Source organism: Myotis brandtii, unplaced genomic scaffold, assembly GCF_000412655.1.
Source record: "Myotis brandtii unplaced genomic scaffold, ASM41265v1 scaffold48, whole genome shotgun sequence".
NCBI lineage: Eukaryota > Metazoa > Chordata > Mammalia > Chiroptera > Vespertilionidae > Myotis > Myotis brandtii.
Window position 1 is genome coordinate 278,365 of NW_005368341.1, and position 22,384 is coordinate 300,748.

The 22,384-nt window shown below is 38.2% G+C and overlaps 1 protein-coding gene across 1 annotated transcript in view; it reads left to right on the forward strand.

The window, feature by feature from the left end:
* Positions 1 to 22,384, forward strand: part of THSD7A (thrombospondin, type I, domain containing 7A) — a 209,454-nt gene that overhangs the window by 134,780 nt on the left and 52,290 nt on the right. The window contains exons 12-13 of the mRNA XM_014547652.1: positions 11,838 to 12,032; positions 13,758 to 14,021. Coding sequence (XP_014403138.1) covers positions 11,838 to 12,032; positions 13,758 to 14,021 — 459 coding nt within the window. The remainder of the gene's footprint in view (positions 1 to 11,837; positions 12,033 to 13,757; positions 14,022 to 22,384) is intronic.

Sequence of the window (22,384 nt, forward strand, 5' to 3'; positions counted from 1 at the left end):
CAGCCTTTACTGATGTGACCTGGAGCCCATTTTCTTTGCAATGAGAAGATTGCTTCCCTAATTTGGAAAAAACAACAACTGCTACTTCTTTGTAAAACTCTTCTATTTATATAATCATCATTTTAGAAGTCTTTATTTGAAATATAAAATTTAGTTTACAAATAATAATGACTAACTATGGACTTTTGGAAGTGTATTTTATATGTTTCATTTTCATTATGCATCTTCCACCATCAGCTTTAGCTAAAAAATAACTGTCTCCTTTACAGTTATAGAGACTTAGGTATTTAGAATAGAAAGTCATTCTCATTTCAACCCATTCATCGAGAAATTGAGTGACACAAGATCTTCTTGTCATGCCCTACTAATTCCTCCTTGAATCAAGCACACATTTGCTTGCAATTTGGGCCCTACACGAAGTTTACAATGAAAACAGGTATGAGTTTGGGGATCAGGAAACACAATATTTAGTCCTTGTTCTTTCACCAGTACATTGTGAGTCTTATTCATTACTTCACATTTCTGGGTCTTTGTCTATTTAGATGAAAAAAAAAAAAAGAAAGAAGAGAGGGTTGGACCAAATGATCATTTAGGATTACCCTAAAATTTATATTTTACAATCTATGCACAGTTAATACTCAGGGATACAAGTGTGTGAATTGAGATTAGGTAAAACAGCCCATATATTTACAGTCCTCCACTGGAGGAAATCTGAGATATGGTGGCAACAGCACAATTGTGACAACAGCTTCAGTTCCAGACTCTTTTACTCAACAACTGCAGAACCTTGGTTCGTTTATTTCCTCCCTCTGAGGCTGAGAACATAATGCTCCTCAGATCGCTCCTCAGATCGCTTTGCATATATTAAGTCTCCATTAAATGTTAAATCCTTCCCCCTTCCTGTAAATTATGGCCCCAGTGAATGTGCACATCGGTCATAGCTGGCGTAAGAGCAGTGGTTCTCAACCTTCTGGCCCTTTAAATACAGTTCGTCATGTTGTGACCCAACCATAAAATTACTTTCGTTGCTACTTCATAACTGTAATGTTGCTACTGTTATGAATCGTAATGTAAATATCTGATATGCAAGATGGTCTTAGGCGACCCCTGTGAAAGGGTCGTTCGACCGCCAAAGGGGTCACGACCCACAGGTTGAGAACTGCTGCATAAGAGCAACAGTATTAACATGGGTCTTTTGTAGTTTTGACACAAAGTCTGTATGAGAACTGTTTTTTCTGTGATTGGTAATCTTCTTATCTCCAAATCTAAAAACGCCAGCTCATTCCTCATCCTGGCTGACTGCTTTGTAGTACCTAATATGGTGACCCATTCTCACGTGAAAAGGGGTCTTTGGCTTCCCCCATGGCTTTCTGATTGTTTCATTCTTGGTTTCCTATTGCTGGTTCCTCTTCCTCTGCCTGCACTTAGATAATGACTTCTAATCTTGAAATACTTGTCAGACGACTTACTCTATCTTGGCTATCTTTTCTATGCCCAGGCTATCTGGAAAGAAAAATCATTTCTGCGTATACTAAGAGGAACACTCTTAAACTCCATATGAAGATAATCTTTGTTGCCTTGGTAGATTAAATGTTGTTGTTTTTCTTAGAGCCTATATTTCTACAGAAACATAAAATGGGGAAAATCAAGAGTGTAAAAATATATTTTGCTAATGAAATACTGGCAACATTTTCTTCCTTTGATGGTCATAGCTGTTTTTAGAATTCTGCATGATTGACCTGTCATATTCTTGCTATTCTCATCTTTGTTTTTATCTGGTCAGAGACTTCAGAAGTGCCAATTTGTGCTATTTTTTAATGATTAAAGAAACTGTAGTAAGGATTAGCATCGATCAGCAAAGACTAGAGAGAAACTGCACCCTGTCCTCTCCAGCGCACCACATTTTCTCATCCCAGTGCCTCCTCTAACTGATCGCATTCAGGAGGCTGTGCAGCGAGAGCCATGAGTGTCGGGAAAGAATGAAGACGTTCAAGGCAGGAGCTTACATTTGGTTAGGGAAGTGGTGTCACTGGTAACATCCAACATGTAGGAGTTAAAGGCTGATCCACGGCAAAAGCAATAATTTGAAGCTAACGTGTTTAAGAAAGACCTAAAGGATAAGCTGGGAATTGAGTTGTGCCATAATATTAGAATTAGTAGAAAAGAGAAAAAAATACAAAATAAGATCAATTCTATAAGCTAAGCATTTGAGGTAAGAAAATGAAAACATTAAATATGTTCACAGAAAAGTGGGTAATTGAAGCTCTGAAGATGTAAGCTGGAGCCTGGGGTGATTCTGTAGAAGGCTATAAATGTCAGGATCAGTATTTTAGGCTTTGTTCAATAAGGAGTAGGAGCAAGCAGTGTTTTACTTGTCAGCATGTAGAGAATAAATTAGGAGGATAAGACACATAGGTCTGGATGTCAGCTAGTACACTATTGTAGCAATGCAAAGACTCAGTAATAGGGTCTCAGGAACCACAGTGGTGGGAATGGGCAAAAAATAAATGGACTTTCAACATGCAATAAAGTAATTTTAGGACTTAGTGGCAGGTGAGAGTAGCAGAAATAGAAATAAGCAAGTCAAAGATTTGATTCTTTAACGCCAATATTTTTATTTTGAGAATACTTACTGCGTATTGATGGAAATTCTTAGGTCAGAAACTAGAGCTGATTTTAGAGAGTATATTTTGTATATTGTGCATTAGAGGTGACAGCAGGGGAGCCAATTAAAAATATCCAAGTATGCATTTGAAATGTAGCTCTAGACATAGCTTAGGACAGAAGATAGAAATTTGGGTAAAATTTCCAGAAAGGGTTTTGATGAAGCCATAGAAGCTAAGGTCCCCAAAATACATTACATACCATCAGAAAAGCAATTATTGCATTTTACCATTAATAGATTTTTTCATATAACCTGTTTGTATTTGTAGAGTGTTCAAGCATTTCTTTCTACCTAAAGAATTAAATTGTATTAACTTTAATATTTCTTTGCTGTATCAGAAACAATACCCTATGAATTAACTTTACCATTCTATGATTCTGAAGGTAGAAATTTTTATCCCATGGATTTTACCAGACCATTGGTCTAGACCAGTGATCAGTAAACAATGGCCTGTGTACCAAATCCAACCCATAGTCTGTTTTTTTAAAAAACAATTAGAGTTCTTTTGAAACATAGCCATACCCATTTCCTTACCTATTGCCAATGGCTGCTTTCATGATACAAGGCAAAGCTGAGTAGTCAGCCCTCCATATCCACAGCCTCCACATCTGCAGGTTCAACCAGCAACAAATGGAAAAAATATTTTTAATGTTACAGTGTTGATGATTTATACTATGTTGCATCTGGTTTCATGTGGCCTTCATATTATTAGGTTCAGCCTATTGAGAGAATAAATGTATATAACATAATTTTTAGATATTTCTTATGGTAGGAAATATACTATAGGTATAGATGATTTAGGTGACTCAAGGAAAATCTATATGTTTGTGGAACAGTGCATTGACCATTTTGCCTAGAGTTTCTATAAGTGAGTTGGAGGTAAGAGCCCACACTCTGGGGGAATTGAATACCTCCAGGAGTATTTGAATACCAGAAGGGAAAAGGGAGAGGAGGAGGAGGAGGAGGAGGAGGAGGAGGAGGAGGAGGAGGAGGAGCCCAGGAAGAGAAGGATTTTTTCAATAGGAAAGCAAAAGTAGTGAAGAATCTTAGCAAAGCTTTGGATATGGACAATGAAGTATTCCAGGAAATTCTATCTAATAGTGTAAGAACTAAATAAAGGAGAGAGAGAGAGAGAGAGAGAGATTTTAAAGAAGGGATTGACGAGATTTGGAAACTTTAAAATTTGAATCATTTAAATATCACATGGAAATTTTAAAGGGTCTTTGACATAGGCATCTTTCCTGTCAAAAAGTGCAAATATCATGAAACTATATCCACATTCTATTTAATTTTTAAGTGAATAGAAAGCTCATATTTGCTTCATACTACTTTAGTCCACTGTGTATAAAAGAAGGGATTGACGGGATTTGGAAACTTTAAAATTTGAATCATTTAAATATCACATGGAAATTTTAGAGGGTCTTTGACATAGGCATTTTTCCTGTCAAAAAGTGCAAATATCATGAAACTATATCCACATTCTATTTAATTTTTAAGTGAATAGAAAGCTCATATTTGCTTCATACTACTTTAGTCCACTGTGTATAAACTTTTAATGGAACTGTAATCCACTGTCCCTTTTCTCTGATCACATGCCCACAGTTTGGATGGCACTTAGGAGGCAAAATTATGGGTGCATCAGTGACTGTCATTGAACCTACACATAATAGCTATAACTAGAGTTACTATTACATTTGCATGAAAAATAAAATACATGGCTCATAATAATGACAATTTTGGATAATTTACTTATTTTTGATTTATGACTCCCCTAAGGGACAATAGCAATCACTATTTAACATCAATCATATACTTAAAATCCTATATAATAAAAGCCTAAAATGCAAATTGTCCCCTTGTGCGGGCATTCGATGGGAGTTCAACTGGGAGACTGGGAGTTCAACCGCTCACTATGACATGTGCTGACCACCAGGGGGCAGCACGGAACATGGCAGGCATCGGCGACGTGCTGTGACCTCTTGCCAGCTACCTGGAGGCGGGGGTGATGGGGACAGAGGTGTGATGAGAATGCGGGGTGTCCACCGAGCTTGCTCTCACTCTGCCTGCTACCCTCCCCTGGGACGGCAGGCCTCGCATGCTGGGGAAGCCCCCACACTCAGGTGCTGGATGCCCACGAGGAGCCCACCACACACCCGCGTGGCCTCTTCTGGGTGAGCTGGCCCCAGCTGCCGGGACCGCAGGCGCCGGTCGGGCTCCCCGTGGGTTCGAACAGGAGCTGGTCTGCGAGGCCAGCCAGGAAAGAACACGCTGCCTGCTCAGCTTCCATGCAGTGCCACTGGGAGGCCCAGAGGCCTAATGCTGCACCCTGGCCTGCAGTGTCAGGCTGTGCTCACCAAATCTCTGTATGGGGACTCAGGTGCTGTGACTCGGGTGGAGGTCCCAGAGGTCAGCTGGGACCTGCCCTTCCACGCCAGATGCTCGCACTTCGACTGCACCCCTGCATGAATTTCATGCACCGGGCCTCTATTGTATATATATTATTTCAGTGTTTACTACTTTGTGGCACATACCAAGAGTATGATACAAAAGTATCATAGATTAGATGCTGATATTTCATATAAATAACTTCAAATTTGCTCTTGCTCAATCTCTGTGTAGTCTTCATGCTTCTTCTGACAAACATACTTTCTATAAATAAGATGGAACTAGAGCAACAATCCTTAGGGTCAGCCCTGACTGTCCTAATCCCCCAGCCTCCCTGTATCCTCGCCTGCCAACAAATGTCCATCATAATGTTGACTTGTCATTAACATCTGACATCAGCCTCTTTATGTGGAAGTCAGCATGATTCAAATGTATTCCCAAATCTAGACCACAAAAATTTTAAAAACACACCATCAATAATATGCCTTACATGACAGGGACCCTTCTTGCCAAAGCAGTCCTTACCCTGTGTCACTTATTGGTTAAGAAGGTGATAAAAGGAAAGTCTACAAAGAAAAGAGTAAGTTTTCATTCTCTCCCCACCAAAATGAAATCTAAATATACTTGTAAAATGTGAGATATAGGTATTTCACTACAATTTATGCTGTTATTTCTGTGTGTGTGAACAAAGAGGCTTAAACCTTATGCTTCAATTTAAGTGGCTTAAACTATATTGTGGCTTAAACTATACTGATGCTCAGGTTAGTACTCTTTAGCTTAAACTCTGGCTCACTTTATTCTTTTTAAAAGCTTACATTTTAGAGGCATTATTGAGGTTTGTCCAGAATGTCTGGGCCAATTTATCTCAGTGACTCACATTAATCTGTTAATTTTAGAGATTGTTATGCAACAGGAAGAAATAGAACAGAAGTAGTAAACAAACTAGGTACAAAAGAACAAAGGAGCTTGCTTTAAACTTTTTTTAAAATTTTATTTTGGCTGATGTATTCATTATTTACCGCCCAATAGTTTTCACATGCTTTCTTTATATACACTATTAATTAAAACTTCTAATTTTTCTATTTTTAAATTACTTCCTCTAATTTTCTATGAACACTAGCTTCCTTGTTGATTTGGGGGTTTTATTTTTGTTTCTATTGCTAGAAGAGCCCTGTCATAAAATGGTTATTATCATTTCCTATTTTTTAAGTAGCTCATAAAATCAGCTTGACACCATGGTGTCTGTGATGGTCCCTCAATGTTCCATTTGTTCTTATGCAGTCAGTTAGCCTTCCCAGATCCCAGTGGGGGGCCTCGCTGAGCTCCTCCCCTGGGAGCTGATTATCATTTCCTAGTCACTCCTTACACAAGGACTTTTACATATATTATGAGCATCAGTGGGTCTGGGCATCAGTGGTAAATATTTAGGATCAATAAAAAAGAAAGTGTATTTCTTTCCCCTTTCTGCCAGAATTACATTCACAACCTGTAATTAGGAAGTGTAATTTGGCAAACTTGCCTGGGAAAATCTCTTCCACAGAGAAAGACGGAGATCATTATATCCACCTAGTAAGCAACGGGAGCCCTCTTGCATTATTTATAAGTTCGGTCTTCCAAGCACAATTAGGTCTCATGGTAACTAACTCCTGCTCATGGTTAAGCTTTTTCTTTTTCATTTCTACATGATTCAGTCTCACTGTTGCTATTTTTTCCATAACACGATAGGAAAAATCACTCCTCTAATCACTCGATCAGCTGAACATTGTCTGTCTCCAGTGCTACCCGGATGCTGTTGCTTTGGGATAAGCCATGTTAATACTGCTCAATTTGATAAGTCAGGTCTCAGAGCTCCTTGAACTCTTTGTCACGTATAATTCGACAGCTTTCCCTGCGCAAGGGCAGTGATCTTATTCTGTCCCTGCAAGGAACTTCTGTGTGCACACTCTAGATCTTGCCATTTACTTCATTCTGATTATTCAAATGAAATGACAATATGGTCTTACCTGCTGAAGGGTCATCCCAAAGACCAACAGCACTTCTCCTTTTTATTCATCCTGAATAATAAGGGAGTTTCATTCCTCTTCAAGAAAATGAAGATGAGCAACTGCATTCTGAATTCTATTAGATTCACTTCACAGCTGCTTCGGTAGCCTTCCATTTCCATACTCAAATATGCATAACACTGATATTGATGTCCTTTCTGCTCAAACCAATGTTATCTATTTCCTTTCATGCTAGGAATCTTTAGTATTATCCTCTTCAAAACAGAGCACAGAATCCGACTTATATAAAAACATTCTGGAATCGACTCTACTTATTCTACTTATTCATCTTTTTTAAATTTAAATTTATGGGACATTTCAATAATACATAAAAGTAAAGAGAATAATTTAATGAGTACTAGTAGTATAGTCACTCCCTCAGCCTCAAGTTTTTAACATGTTGCCATTCTTGGACCTCTGCCAGTCCTCACATACATAAAAAGATTTTGCTGGGATATTTTAAAGCAACTTCCATATAAGATATATGTCATCCATAAATATGTAATTATTTTTTAAACATAACAGTATTATAGTAGTAAACAAAATTAATAATAATTCTTTAATATTATCTAATATTCAGACTACATTTACTCCCCCCCCCATTGTCTCAAAAATGTCTGTTTATAATTGACTAGAGGCCTGGTGCACAAAATTCATGCATAGGTAGGGTCCCTAGGCCAGTGATCAGGGCCAATCGGGGCCTTCCAGCTGCCTGCTAGGCCTTCCATCGTTCCGCACCGCCCCCTGGTGATCAGTGCATGTCATAACGAGCGGTCGAACTCCTGAGGGGACAATTTGCATATTAACGTTTTATTATATAGGATTTGTTTAAATTAGGGTTCATGAAGTTCTTCCCATTGCATTTAATTAGAATATTTTTAAGTCCCTTTGAAACTAACAATCTGTCTCTATTTCAGACGGTTTGTTTAAAAAACTGGCTTTCTTATTTATTTTTCCAACATCTCCGCAGTGTTGACGGGCTGGCTTGATTCATGTGTAACTCACAAGTCAGTCACGTGGATATCTTCCTGGCTTTCAGCCTCCTGGAAGCAGTCTGTCCCTGACACTTAAAAGGGGATGGGGGGTAGAAGAGGGTAAAAGGGGGAAGAATGGTGATGGAAGGAGACTTGGCTTGTAGTGGTAAACACACAACACAGTATACAGAGGATGTATTGTGGAATTGTATACCTGAAACCTATATAATTTTATTAACCAATATCACCCCAAGAAATTCAACTAAAAACCTCTTATGTCTTAACAAATAAAATAAGATCATCAGTAACATAAATAGATATAATCAGCAGGGAGTTACATATGGAATTTTACTTTACAATAATAATTTTTATATTTGCTGACCTCACTAAGAAGCTTTTATGGTGAATTATTTGTAGGGCAGCATGGTTTTTGGCCCATCTTTCTAAAAAGACCTCAGCCCAGAGGAGAGCTTGCAGCATAATCATTACACACAAGCTATAAACGCTCCACCTGGAAAGACAGATACAGTTGTCTGAGCATATGCAGCATTTTGGTGTGCCAGGAAACCATGCTGCGCATGATGAGTCCTTTCTGCAGTTAAAAACATTCTGACTTCAGTGTCTTAGAAATCATTTTTAAAATTTCTAAACTTGAGAGATCTGATGATTTCCTTTCCATTTATATTTTCCTGGCCCCCAGTAGCAGGAAGCTCATTTCAAGATTGCATTCCTGTGTTTGAATTGTTGTATTTCCTCTACGCCAGAATGGGAACAAGTTGAGATGTGTGATAAATTTTCAATATATTGTACAAATGCTGGTGTTGCTACTTGTTTGCATAGCATGGCATGAGTAATTCATTCGAAGCACATTGTCTAAAATCTCTGATAAGGGGAGTGGAGTGCTGAGTGGGTTCTGAGAACAGTGATGGGAATTTTACATATTTTTTCTTTTCAACTAGTCCAGGTATTAAAGATTTTATGTACTGCAGGTGTATAGAAAAAAGGACTTTAGATTTTTGTAAGTAGCATATATAGATCTACACAAAATTTATTTCTGAAATTATGGTAGTGATTTTGTTATGTTTTTTATATTACTTAATGTGATGATAATTGGAACAGTTCTGAAATACAGTTGGTGAAAAAGAACCTTAGAGAGAGAACCTTAATGGAGAACCTGAGGCAACTTCATTTAGTTTCTCAGAAGATTTATAATCAGGTCTCTGTTTCAGAGAGCCAAATTGGATGAATAGGTAAAAGTAGTCTTATTTCAAGGAACCCACATTTAGTTTTGTAATTTTATTTTAGTTATAAACAGTGTGACCTGCTTCCAAGCTTAGAGTTCTGATATGGTCAAAGCTCTTATTTTCCAAATGTGTCATTCTTGGGGTTCCTGCATATCCCGATGAGTATAAAGTCTAATATCTTCTGCTTTAACAATCCTTCCTCTTTAGCCTCCTTGGGGCAACTCTGCCCACAGCCACCAAAGCTTGCTAAGTTTGAAGTGTTTAAGGAGTCAACCCTGCTTCCACATGTGTCGCAAGAACTGCAAAAACCATATCAGCTCATTAGCATACCACAACACGGGGACTCCTCCTACCCCATTCCACAGATAACGTTCTCCCAGACTATGTGGCTGCTCTTTTTGGTCCACCCTTTGTACAGGCCCCTTGGAGCTCCAAGTTTAGAGCTTCCTTAGCTCATTCCCACATGCTCAGCCATTGTTTCCCTCCACTTGGCACAGTGCCAAGGTGATTGGGCACCAGAGGACTTTTCATCTTAGCCACAGGTTTCAACCAAATCCCTCCTTGTGCCTTCAGTGCTCAAGCCTAGTGGGTCTTCATCTTGAGTGTGCATAAGGAAATCTGAGCAGCTAGAAAAAAATTCATATTCTTTGACCCCACACACAGAATGCTAGTGCAGGAGCTCTGGAACGAATCCAAGATTCTCCAACTTTAATAGCATCCCAGGTGTTTCTGATGCAAGTGGAAATATATTACCTACTTGAGCAGTGGTCTCCATCCACTGTTACACATTTGAATCATCCAGGAAGTTTTAAAAAGATGCTAATGCCCACGACCCTCCCCTCCATCCCTTAAGTCAGAATGTTTGAGTTCAGTAAAGGTGTGGACATGTCCCAAAAGCTATCCAGGTGATTGTAATCTGAAGCTTGATTTGAGACCCACTACCTAAGGTTGGTCTGATAAACACAGATCACCAGGCAGTTCCTCTCCCACGGGGTAAGTGTCTCTTTGGCACAATTAATGGTTTTTCCTGTCATATAATCTTCATAAATTACTGTCTACTCTGTCAGATTTTTGTATCTTTAAAATTTAGGGACCCCTGTTCTTTTCATAAAATTGGCCCTCCTAGGGTTCTAAATACTAAATGAAGAGATACTTATAAGCTAAGAAATAGGTGAGATTTCACCTACATTTGCACAATTATGTAACTTTTTCTGTAGCAATTGCAATAACTTGTGTCCACCTGCACAGATAAAGCCTTCCCTGGCTAGAATTGTTAGATCCTTATCCACACGCCATCACACAGCCCTGCACTACTAAGTGTTACGTTTAGGTATGCAGATTCAGAGAGTGTTGTCTAACCTGAGGCCTTCTGTGCCCCCCTCACTGTAATTTGGAGTCAAAATGTCAGGTCCCTTCACCTTAGTTTCATAATGACAGAATCCTGAGCAGGCAGAGATCAGCAGCTGTTTCAGCCTAGCCCATAAACCTGAGAGGCCATGTAAATCAGCCGGACTAAGGCCAGTTAAGCTAGTTCAATAAAGACTTAACTTTAGGACCAACATATAAATGTTTCATCTGCCTCCTCAGTAAGTGAATGAGTTATTTTAAAACCAACAAGGAGAAAGGCAGCGGGAGTAAAGGTATTTTAAACATCACTTATTGTTGGTCTTTTTTTTATACTTGTTTACCTTCAAGCAGGTTTACATCTACATTCAATAAGTAATGAAACTATGACATGGTTTATAGAAATCAGTAAAACAATATCTTGGGGAAATCATATATACAAATTAAAATTATTAATTTGTCATACCATTTTTAAGGGTCCAAATGTAGTTGTGGAAATAGCCATTATGGTATGATAAATGAAGGTTGCTGAAAGGTTTTATTTTATTTTTGAATTTTTGGTTGATATTTATGCATGTGATGAACTTGTAGACCGGTGGGGAGGAGGGGGTATGGAATTTGACACTGCCCCTCCCATTAACCACTCCAAAGCCATCCCAACAAACTTCTAATGTAAAAAGGCAAAAACAAAAATATGCAAATGCAGCTTTAGGACAAATTCCATAGGCACCCCCCTTTCCACCCAAACCCTCCAACCAATTTGCTGCCGCTAAGCCCCTTCTGTATAGGAATCCTAGAGTGGCCAATGAGGTAAAAGCAATTATTAGAGGTAGGCATAGGCAGTATCTCCCAGCCCTTCTGTCAATAGCCTGTGTTCAACATAAACTATTATCAGAACCCATATATTATTTATTTGCTCTTAAATAATTCATTTCTCAGTATACTTCACATGTGACTTGAAAGTCTTCCTAGCATCTAATAAAAACCAGGGAGGGTTATCTGTGATTTTTTTTTTAAACCTAACCATCAATTTAATGATTATCGCAAACCCTCCTACTAGATTTTTGCTGCAAATAAAGGATGAAGAGAGGATTCCTCTGCTTAAGAAAATGTTAATTCCTAAATTGCAGAGTAATTACAGACATTCCGGTTTGCTATAAACAGTTCTCTGCTTTTCCTCCAGCCATTACTTGCCGAAAGCAAGACGGAGGGCAGGCTGGCGTCCACGAATGCCTCCAGCACGCAGGCCCCGTGCCAGCCCTCACCCAGGCCTGCCAGGTCCCCTGCCAAGACGACTGTCAGTTTACCAGCTGGTCCAAGTTTTCCTCATGCAATGGAGACTGTGGGGCCGTCAGGACCAGAAAGCGCACTATTGTTGGTAAGAATAATTAGCTGGAGCGCCTACGTCAATACTTGTCAAGGTAGAAAAACACAAAACAGTCAGACCAAGAGAGCTCCGACAGTGTATTTGGAAAATGCACAGGTAGGCCTTATCGTTGGTACACTCATACCTAATACGTCACCAGTGGATTTGGATGTGTGTTTTAACGTTAGCTGGCAGCGACAGACACATTGTAACTTGAGCACAAAGAAAAAGTAGCCTTGAAGATCAAACTCCATCACCTGTACAATATGTGGAAGGTTATTTTCTGTTTAAATATGGACTTTTGGTGAATTGCCTACAGACCGGGAAGGGCTTGGAGAAGAGGTCTTTGGGAACACGAGGAAATGTTGCTCCTTCATTTTCTTAGCCCATTCTCGCTGTCACAGCCTCGGATTATCCTTCATATCCTAGAAGAGGACTGTGACGTTAATTCTGTGTCAGAAAACTGCATTTTGAAAGGCAGTCGCAATGACAAAAAGCAGTGATATAATGAGCAAGAACAGGAGACATTGTACTGACCTACACCCTGGTGCATTCAAAAAGACTGTCAGTTGTTGGCAAAAGAAACCTAAAAATATTGGTGCTAGTAGACTACTCAGACTTTAAAAGTTATAAAATAAGCCACCTGTCATAAATAAAGACTGTTGAAAACTATGTAAGCTATCTTATGAAAGTTACAGATAAATATATGTAAAACATATGTCATTAATGATATGTAATGTAATTAGTCTATAATATATAACATAATAAATATAAATATGTTATCCAGTTAAAATAATGATATATAATTTTAAGCATGTATTACTGTTATACTTGAGTTATTTATTTTAAAAGGGTCTTTATTTACATTTATATATAAACCATTTCTAGTATTTTTCCTGATATTAAATATCTTCACCTTGAATATTATTGATATTTCCTATGTTAATCACAAGTATGTCAAAATGATTACTCTTCAGAAATGCTGAAAGAGGCAAAATCATAATCAGAAAAGTAAATACAAAACAAAATAAAAATAAATACAAAAATCTTGATTTCTCAATTCCCTAGATAGCTATACCATCTATTTGAACTAACAAAAAGCTGTGAAGGTCAGGGCAGTGACTCCCTCTCCCATTTCATCTTTTTGCACATTATACAGGAGAAATTACTGCAGTTACCTCCGCCTCCCAGTCAGTGAAAACACATGATCATTTGAGAAGATTTTGATCATTTTAAGGAGTATAAAATTCACCACAACAACTAGTACCTTATATAAGGGCTATTTTTACATCAGCTGTTTCTTTTCATTGATTTCAGGAAGGGAGGGAGAGAGAGAGAGAAACATCAGTGATGAGAGAGAATCATTGATCAGCTGCCTCCTGCATGGCCCTCAATGGGGATCGAGCCTGCAATCCAGGCATTTGCCCCGACCAGGAATCAAACCATGACCTCCTGGATCATAGGTGAACACTCAACCACTGAACCACACCAGTCGGGCAAATTAACTATTTTTAAATGAAAAAAACAACAACATATATATATATATGTTTCACTATGGAAAGCACCCCGTACTAACAAAAGCCTAGATGGAAAGCACTGTGAGGTGAGAAAATAGTGTTTATTTATAGACTACTGTTGAATGCGGCTAAAATGGAGAAAGGAAGTTTAGGAAAGGAGAAAACTTAGGGGAATGCTTGAAATTAATAATGGTACTTTCCAACTTAAATTTCTCCACAGGAAAAAGCAAAAAGAAGGAAAACTGTAAAAATTCTCATGTGTACCCCCTGATCGAGACTCAGTATTGTCCCTGTGACAAGTATAACGCACAGCCCGTGGGGAACTGGTCCGACTGCATTCTGCCCGAGGGGAAAGTGGAAGTGCTGCTGGGGATGAAAGTCCAAGGAGACATCAAGGAATGTGGTCAAGGCTATCGTTACCAGGCAATGGCGTGCTACGACCAGAACGGCAGGCTTGTGGAGACGTCCAGATGTAACAGCCACGGTAATCCCGCGTTTCTCCCGTGTTAAACATTTGCTGCCTGTGGGGTGGAGGTAAAATGCACATGTATGAGAATGGAGGCAAAGGAAGGTCTCCAGAATTAGGTTCTAAGTGGAACATTATGGGGCACCACACTGTACGTCTGTCATTTATATGTAACAGGACATTCGGTGGCACTCGTCTCGTTGGCCAGGAGTTGGCAATGAAGCCATAAATTTGGTGGCAAAGAAGGCTTACAGGTAGGCAAATGCTGCCAGAGTCTCCTCTGGGGTTAAGAGTCTGTCGAATAGACCCAATCAGCCCCAACAGCTGCACAGGAAAGGAGAGAGGTTTCAATTTAATTTAATTTGAAAATAAAGTTTTAAACTAGACAGATTTTTAATAACCAAACTGGCAAGATTTGCAATGTGCCTAAAATGTCATTAAGTGTCAGAGAAGAAAGATTGAAAGCCATAATTGGTGAAAACTCAAACATATCTTATCTATTGCTCTATTAAGTTGAGGTTGGCCAAAAAAAAAGTACATCCTCTTAGGAAACTGTGCCCACTTTTGATTTCTAAACCAAAAGGAAGAAAGGGAGAGAGGGAAGGAGGGAGGGAGGGAGGGAGGGAAGGAACAATAAAAACTAAAATACAGTAATAATAATTGAGTTGCCAAAACTTAGTGAAGAGTGACCATTTTTGACCAGTATATGTAGTGAACTCTTTGGTTCCAAGTGTTAATATAGGCAGCCTTGAACAATGTTTCTCCATTATTTTTTATTTTAATACAGCTAGCTGTCTTTTTATAATGTTATGAGATCAGTTTACCATGGGTCAGCCTGAAACATAGATGTCACATATTTGCAAACACTGGACAATGATCCTCCTCCCTTCTTCAGGGAGTTGGCCTAAGAAAGATGGGTTAAATTGATAGGAGGGGTGTACATGGCAGGTACCTTCCAATCTGGCTGAAAAAAAAATTCTATTGGAATGGTCTTCCTCTAGTTTTATTATATGGTTCAGAAAACAATATGAACTAATTGGACCATCTCACATTTATAAACCATCAAGGTATTGTAGTGACACAGTTATTGGAAACTTTTACACATGTTCTTACAACGAAGTTTCCAAAAACCTCATTCATTTTTTTTAAACCTTATCTCATAGTTTCTGTTTTATCAAAGTATAGTGATATAAACCCCAAGGATGTTGAAACTCTATATATAAGTATGTTTCAGGTTAATATGTGTGCATTGCTAAGTTTTAGATTATTCCATACACTTAGAACAATTAAAGAAAAAGGAGTTTCGTGTTTATAATAGGCATACTTTGAGAAACATCTCTAAGTATAACTGAGTGTTTTATCCTCTATATCAAATAACATAGGTGCTGTAAATTAGATACCGGGAAAATGCAAATGCACTTCTCATCCTGAGATGATCTGATGATAATATATACGATCATAATTAGTCATTAAAATGTAAAATTGAAGATCACTTGAGAAATATGTTTCTCTTGGAATGCAGCATGTAAGTGTTTGCTCACATTTCAAATTGTTATACATAGTGAATCACCAAGATAGTCATTTGTTTTTCACATAACCTGAGAGTTTTCAGAATGATTCTCATATATTCTCACTTTTACCCTGATCTGCTAATTAGATGCAAGAGTGCTTCCGTCAGCCACTTAACAGTCAACCCTATTTTTAGAAAAAGCTTTAAAATATCCTGGGACTCTCACAAAAATGCTTAATCACTCAAAAAAAGTAAAAGCACAAAAACATTTGAAGTTGGCCAAAGGCAGTAGACTTCCTAACTTAGCTGTCGATTCAAAGTATAAAGAAAGCAGGAGTGTATTCTGGAAGAAAAGTAAATATAGAAAGAAGATGCGTCCATGAACTTCATGGGGTTTGGGAAAGGATCAACGATCCTTAACTAAATGAACTCTTCCAGTTTAGTTCTTTGCATCTGTCCAAGATTATTCATTCTTTATTTAATCTGATCCATGATGGATATCCAGTGGAATATTTTAGTGTTTACTAACCTATTTACTCGAAGCAAAGTCTGTGAAAATTGAATCTCTATTGCCTCATTCCTTTGGAAATTATTACTTTTTAAATATATGTTCTGTGGATTCTGATGGTGTCGGTGGAATGCTATAACTTTGTCACTCTGTCCTAGGTATGCTCTAAATTGCATTTTCTATGTCCACTGCCTTCTCTCAGTCAAATCAGCTTTTTGGATGGGTGGTAGAGATGGGGTTTTCAAGTTGCTTTCAAAAAAAGGTTTCCTCCTACTTTCAGTTGAAATATAAAATTAATTACCACATGTATACCGTACAGAGACACAAATTCCCTATTCAATAATGGCCTTAGGGAATTTCTATTTAATTTGTGTTGTCCATCTGTGGATCATATTACCAGTTATTATACTGACAAAGCAATTTTACTTTCACCAGTTTAATTATATTATTCTAGGCCATTTCCCATGTGGTCACTCTTTTTTAATGTCTTAACTTGTGGCACAATTCTATTATGTCTGGGATTTCTCATAATAATAGACTCTATTGAAAAGTGAAATACCCATACTCCAAAAATCAGATCTCAATGTATACCTTGGGAGCTACATAATGTTCATCCATCCTTATACATGGTATTAAATACAATTCCTGCACAAATGTTGATATATAAATACATTTTTGGCATTTATCCTAAAAAGATAATACAAATTATATACATTTTTTTTGTATGGTATCACTATAGTAACAGATTTTAAATCACTCTAAAACCAAATGAAACAGTTTCTACTCACTGCTGGAATGCTCTATGAACTTAAATGATATCGGTTCACTAGAAATTTACTGAGTGCCTGACCACATAGTAAGTACTAGATACTTCTTAAGTTAATCATTTTTAAGATTTTGCAGGACAAGAGGTGGAATTTCTGAAACTTTTTGTTATACATTTAATCTTGATACTTTATTTAACCTTTATATTTTAAAGAATCTTAGAGGTAACCCTAGCTTATACAAGATACATGTATACATATTTCCATTTGCACATGAGGGATAGAATTTTATGTACTGCCCCTCAACTCTGCCCAGCTGTCCCCAAACCCCTTAACCTTCTCTACTCTTTGTATTTCCAAAGCATGTGTCATTCTATAACATACCATATAATTCACTTACTTATTATGTTTATTATTTATGCCTTATCTCCTGTACATGAATGTAGATTGATGAGGGTATCCTGGACTACTTCATTCACTGAAGTAGCCCCAGCACCTAGAACAGTAGGTGCTCAGTTAATATGTGTAGAATGAATGAATGAGTGAAAGGCTGGAGAGAATTTTTGTGGTTGCATTTCATTCACAATCAGGTTTGGACACTTTCTTTTTCCCAGACTGTCCTTCCCTCTATGTCACATTTCTGGGAAATAATCAGAAAGATCACTGAGAACAACTAAAATCTGTGGAATAAAAGCTACAAAGTTTCTGTATGATACTTATCAAATAGCTGTGCTTCTCTCTACCTACTTAATGGGAGAAGAAATAATAGTCACACGCCCACTCCACTGAATTAATCCTGTAATATCAACATTGACAAGTTCCTTTATTGCCACTTAGAGCTTATTCAGAATTGCCTAATTGGTATAACACCAGATGTGGACAACAGCTTACCCTCTTGGTTCATATTAGTCATTGTGACAAATTGCATTTTCCCAGACTGTGTTTACACAACCTGTGTAAACCTGTGTTTCCCGGCCTGTGTTAATCAAGAGTGTGAGATGTTTATTTAACTCTCTTTGTTCCCACTTACCTTTCCTTGAGAAAATAAGGACTAACATTTCTATTTGATTTATATATACATTTTAGGGCATTATGTGGAAGTCAGGGTGCAACTGATAAAAATAATTATGAGTATAGGGAGAGTAGATTCTAAAGATAACCTACCTGACCACTCAATTGTAATACAACGGGAATGTATTACTTCCTGTAATGGGATTCTATAGAAGTTTATCTAAGTTTAATATTAGAGGTTAATTAGAAACAAAATTGAATGAGAAATTGCTCCTTATATAGCAGGTGCTGGTATTTGAGGGAAAGCACGTTTAATTAAATGGGCAGAAAAGACTATAAATAGAGTCTTTTTAAAAATATATATTTTTTATTGATTTTTTACAGAGAGGAAGGGAGAGGGATAGAGAGTTAGAAACATCGATGAGAGAGAAACATTGATCAGCTGCCTCCTGCACACTCCCTACTGGGGATGTGCCTGCAACCCAGGTACATGCCCTTAACCAGAATCAATCCTGGGACCCTTGAGTCGCAAGCTGATGCTCTATCCACTGAGCCAAACCGGTTAGGGCTATAAATAGAGTCTTGTAAACAAGCTGAAATGGAGTACTGATGTCTCTGAAAAGCATTTTCAATTGATAGTGTTTATTTAATGTCTAATTCATTTCAGAACTCAAAACTTTCATTTAATAACGCAGGTACAGCTAGTATTGCTTTTGCAGTTATCATTCGCAATGGAGATGTTTTTCTTTTTAAATGTAAAAGAGAAGCAGGGGATGAAGGACAAACTTTTCCTGAGCTAATAGTTGCAAGTTTAAAGAGCAAGGGTGAAAAAGAAAAGGACTATTCTAGACATTTGAGTACAATAAAAAAGCAATTGCCTAGGGTAGAATTAAAATACGGATGGACACCAGCAATATTCTTGGACAGGCTCCCTGAAGGAGCACTGTGGAGGTGATAATGAGAGAGACTTCTGTTGGAAATTCTCCTGCAGCTACCGCTCATGTCAGCGGTGATAGAAAACCATCTGATGTTAGTTCCATGTCCTGGAGACCGCAACTCATCTATTACTTAACAACATGGTTTTCAAACTGGGCTCCACAGATCCCCTCAGGCCTGGCTGTCAAACATAGCTTCCAGTATATCCCCTACACTCATTTTACTTTCTTTTCAGCTTTTTAGGAAGAAAATGTTCTGCAACTTAAAAATAAATTTAACTGCCGTAAACATTATTCATTCTTTTCAACAATAAAAAAAATTGGATCTTTGCCTTTATCAACCATTTCTGCTATTTTATTTTACTCTATCCTTTCCATTGACTTCTGACCCCTTATTCTCCCTAATGCCCTACAGAAGTGGTAACACTAATTTCAGTAAAACAATTAGAGTGTAATCTTCCTGAAATCTGTGATAGTTTTAGTGATATAACCAGAGTTGTTCATTACTTATGTGGTGATGTAAGTTTTCATGATTAATAAAGATGCTAAATGACCTGTGTGAATCCACATATATACTAAAGTCCTATATGTTAGTAAAGCCCTGCAAACCCAAAACAGTTTTTTAAAGCTTTATACCCCATAGTTGAGTTTAGTCTCATTCCTAACATGTAGGTCTTTTTCTCCTTTAAAGCATCATCAAAATGGTCATATAGTGAATAAGGCTTACACCTAGGGGCTTGCTTTTATAAATGAAGAAGGCATTCATTATTAGACATAAGCCAAATCTATGGACTCAAAAATTAACCTGAGAATGCACCAACAAATGTGTGGGTATTTAAATTTCAATGTGAAAGAAAAATATTTTCTTGTATTTACTCTCCATGTTTATCCCATCTCTCTATATAAAAGCCTAAGAGACCATTCGACCGGTAGCTATGACACACACTGACCACCAGGGGTCAGATGCTCCGACAGGTAGGTTAGCTTGTTGCTGGGGTCTGGCTGGTTGGAATGGGGCGGGATGGGCCAGACATGCCCTGGAGACCTCCCGCTGTCCCTCCCTGGCTGGCCAACCTCCTGCAGTCCCTCCTCAACTGGCCGGCCCTAATTGACCCGATTGGGACTGGGCGAGACTGGCCAAACACATCCTGGGGCTTTCCCGTGGTCTCTCCCCAGCCCCGATCGTGCACCAGTGGGGTCCCTCGGCCTGGCCTGCATGTTCTCACAATCCGGGACCCCTCGGGAATGTTGGAGAGTCAGCTTTGACCTGATCCCCACAGGCCGGGCTGAGGGACCAGGCCAAGGGACCCCACTGGTGCACAAATCCATGCACTGGGCCTCTAGTTTTTTCATAAATGCATTGAAGGTCAATTTATCCCTCAGAAGAAATTTTGTTCACTTCCATTAAAAAACAAAATTGACTCCTCTATGGTCTTTTAAAATAGCCATTAAAAAACAACAACATTAAGTTTATCCACATAACAGTTTTCCCTCCCTTTGCTATAAGTTTAACCTTTAAAGCTTTAAGACTTTGAAGCATAGATAATTTAAGAAGAAGAAACTCTCCTAAGTATGGGGGATTTTGTTATTAATTTGTTTGTTTGCTTTTACTTTTTTTCATATTTGGAAATGGACATAAGAAGGACTACTTGAAAAATATTAAAACTCTGTCCAGCTCAAAACATGAATCCAATTTTAATGCATTATAATTACAAACTATGAGCAATCTATTTCTCACTTGTTCAGTGAGATGCTATAGGAAAAAGTCATTAATCACAGGAATGCAGTGCCTGAGTTATCTTCTTAGAGATTCACAATTCACATTAGCAAAAAAGGAAAGCCCAGGGAAAAGAGCCTTGTTTAACCAGTTTAATGCAATAATTTTCTAACTCACTTGACCACAGAATGCTTTTTGTAAAATGTATGTTTAATACTTATTACAATCCACCAAAATTGTTTAAAGATCATCCTTTGGAAATGCTTCCATGGCAATAAAGGATTTTCATTGATTTGAAAGAACAGAGCTTTGTTAATATTAGATGAAGTTAAAAATAAATCACTCTAATTAGTTTCAAAGTTTGTTTTTTTTAATATATTTTATTGATTTTTTACAGAGAGGAAGGGAGAGAGATAGAGAGTTAGAAACATCGATGAGAGAGAAACATCGATCAGCTGCCTCCTGCACATCTCCTACTGAGGATGTGCCCGCAACCCAGGTACATCTTGACCGGAATCGAACCTGGGACCTTTCAGTCCGCAGGTCGACGCTCTATCCACTGAGCCAAACCGGTTTCGGCTCAAAGTTTATTTATTTTCCATTACTTCATATTCACAATCTGAACACTCAATAAAATACATTTATATTGCTTACAAAATCCTATTCCCAAAAGTGAGTTTTGTAGAACTTATCTCTGATGTTTAATACAGTATTGGTTAGAATTTTAAATGTTAAATTTGGGGAGAAAGTCATAAAATGCCTTAATGCTTTCCCCAGGTCTTTATTTTGGTTGAATAAGTAAACCATAGGTACAGTTCTTACAGAAATGATGGATTTATGTCCTTTTAAAATAAAGTATATGTCCACTACATGGCCATTGTGATGATGCTTGAAGGAGAAAGTTGAATGCAATTCCAGCACTACCTACTTAGAGCTGGGCCGCACATCACAGGGTAGGGGCTCAGGTCTCTACTTGACTGTTCTCACTTCAGACATCAGCTACAACTTTGGGGATTCACAGATTAACTTTACTACTGAGAAGCTGGCCACAGATTTGGGGGTTCTCACCACCCTATCAGGTCCATTAGTTTACTGGAATGACTCAGAGAACTCGGGAAAGAACCATGCTTACATTTACAGTTTTATTATAGCAAAAGATCACAGTCATAACCAGCCAAAATAAGACACAAAGGCAAGGTCTGAGAAGGTCCCCCAAACAAGGCTTCCATGTTCTTTTCCATGGCACCAGGAGGCAACACCGTCCCTGCACATCAGTGTTTATAATCAACCAGAAAACTGACCTGAGCTTTGGTGTCATTGTTATTGGGGTTTCATCACGTAGGCATGATTGATTGAATCATTGACCACATGGTTGGTTGAACTCAATCTTCCTGCCCCAGAGGTTGGTCAGGTATCATGCTGCTTAAAGCCCCAACACTCTAAACACCTGCTTGGTCTTTGAATTCAACCAGTCTCCCCCCTATCAACATCTTTTTAGCATAAACTCATGTGTAGTGCAAGGGGCCCTTCATGAATAGCAATGATACTCTTACCACTCAAGTTCAGGGCATGGAGGCTATTTCCCAGTAATCAAGGTCAAAGATCAACCTAATTCTTTATTGTGCAACAGAAAGCTTTAGAGTTTGCTATAAGAAATGGCCTTGATAATGAACTTATACAGAGATGTATCTATGAATCTGAATGTGCCTTATCATTGGATAAACTTCCAGTATTGGAATAACAATATCAATAAAACCCCACAGCCTTTAACACTGATGTTGAAATTTCCTGAATCTTTAAGTACTTAGCAGAATGGAGAGATATGCCTTCATCCTATCTAATAAAAGAGAAACATGGTAATTAGCGTACAACCGCTACCCTTCCCATTGGCTAATCAGGGTGATATGCAAATTAACTGCCAGCCAAGATGGCGGCC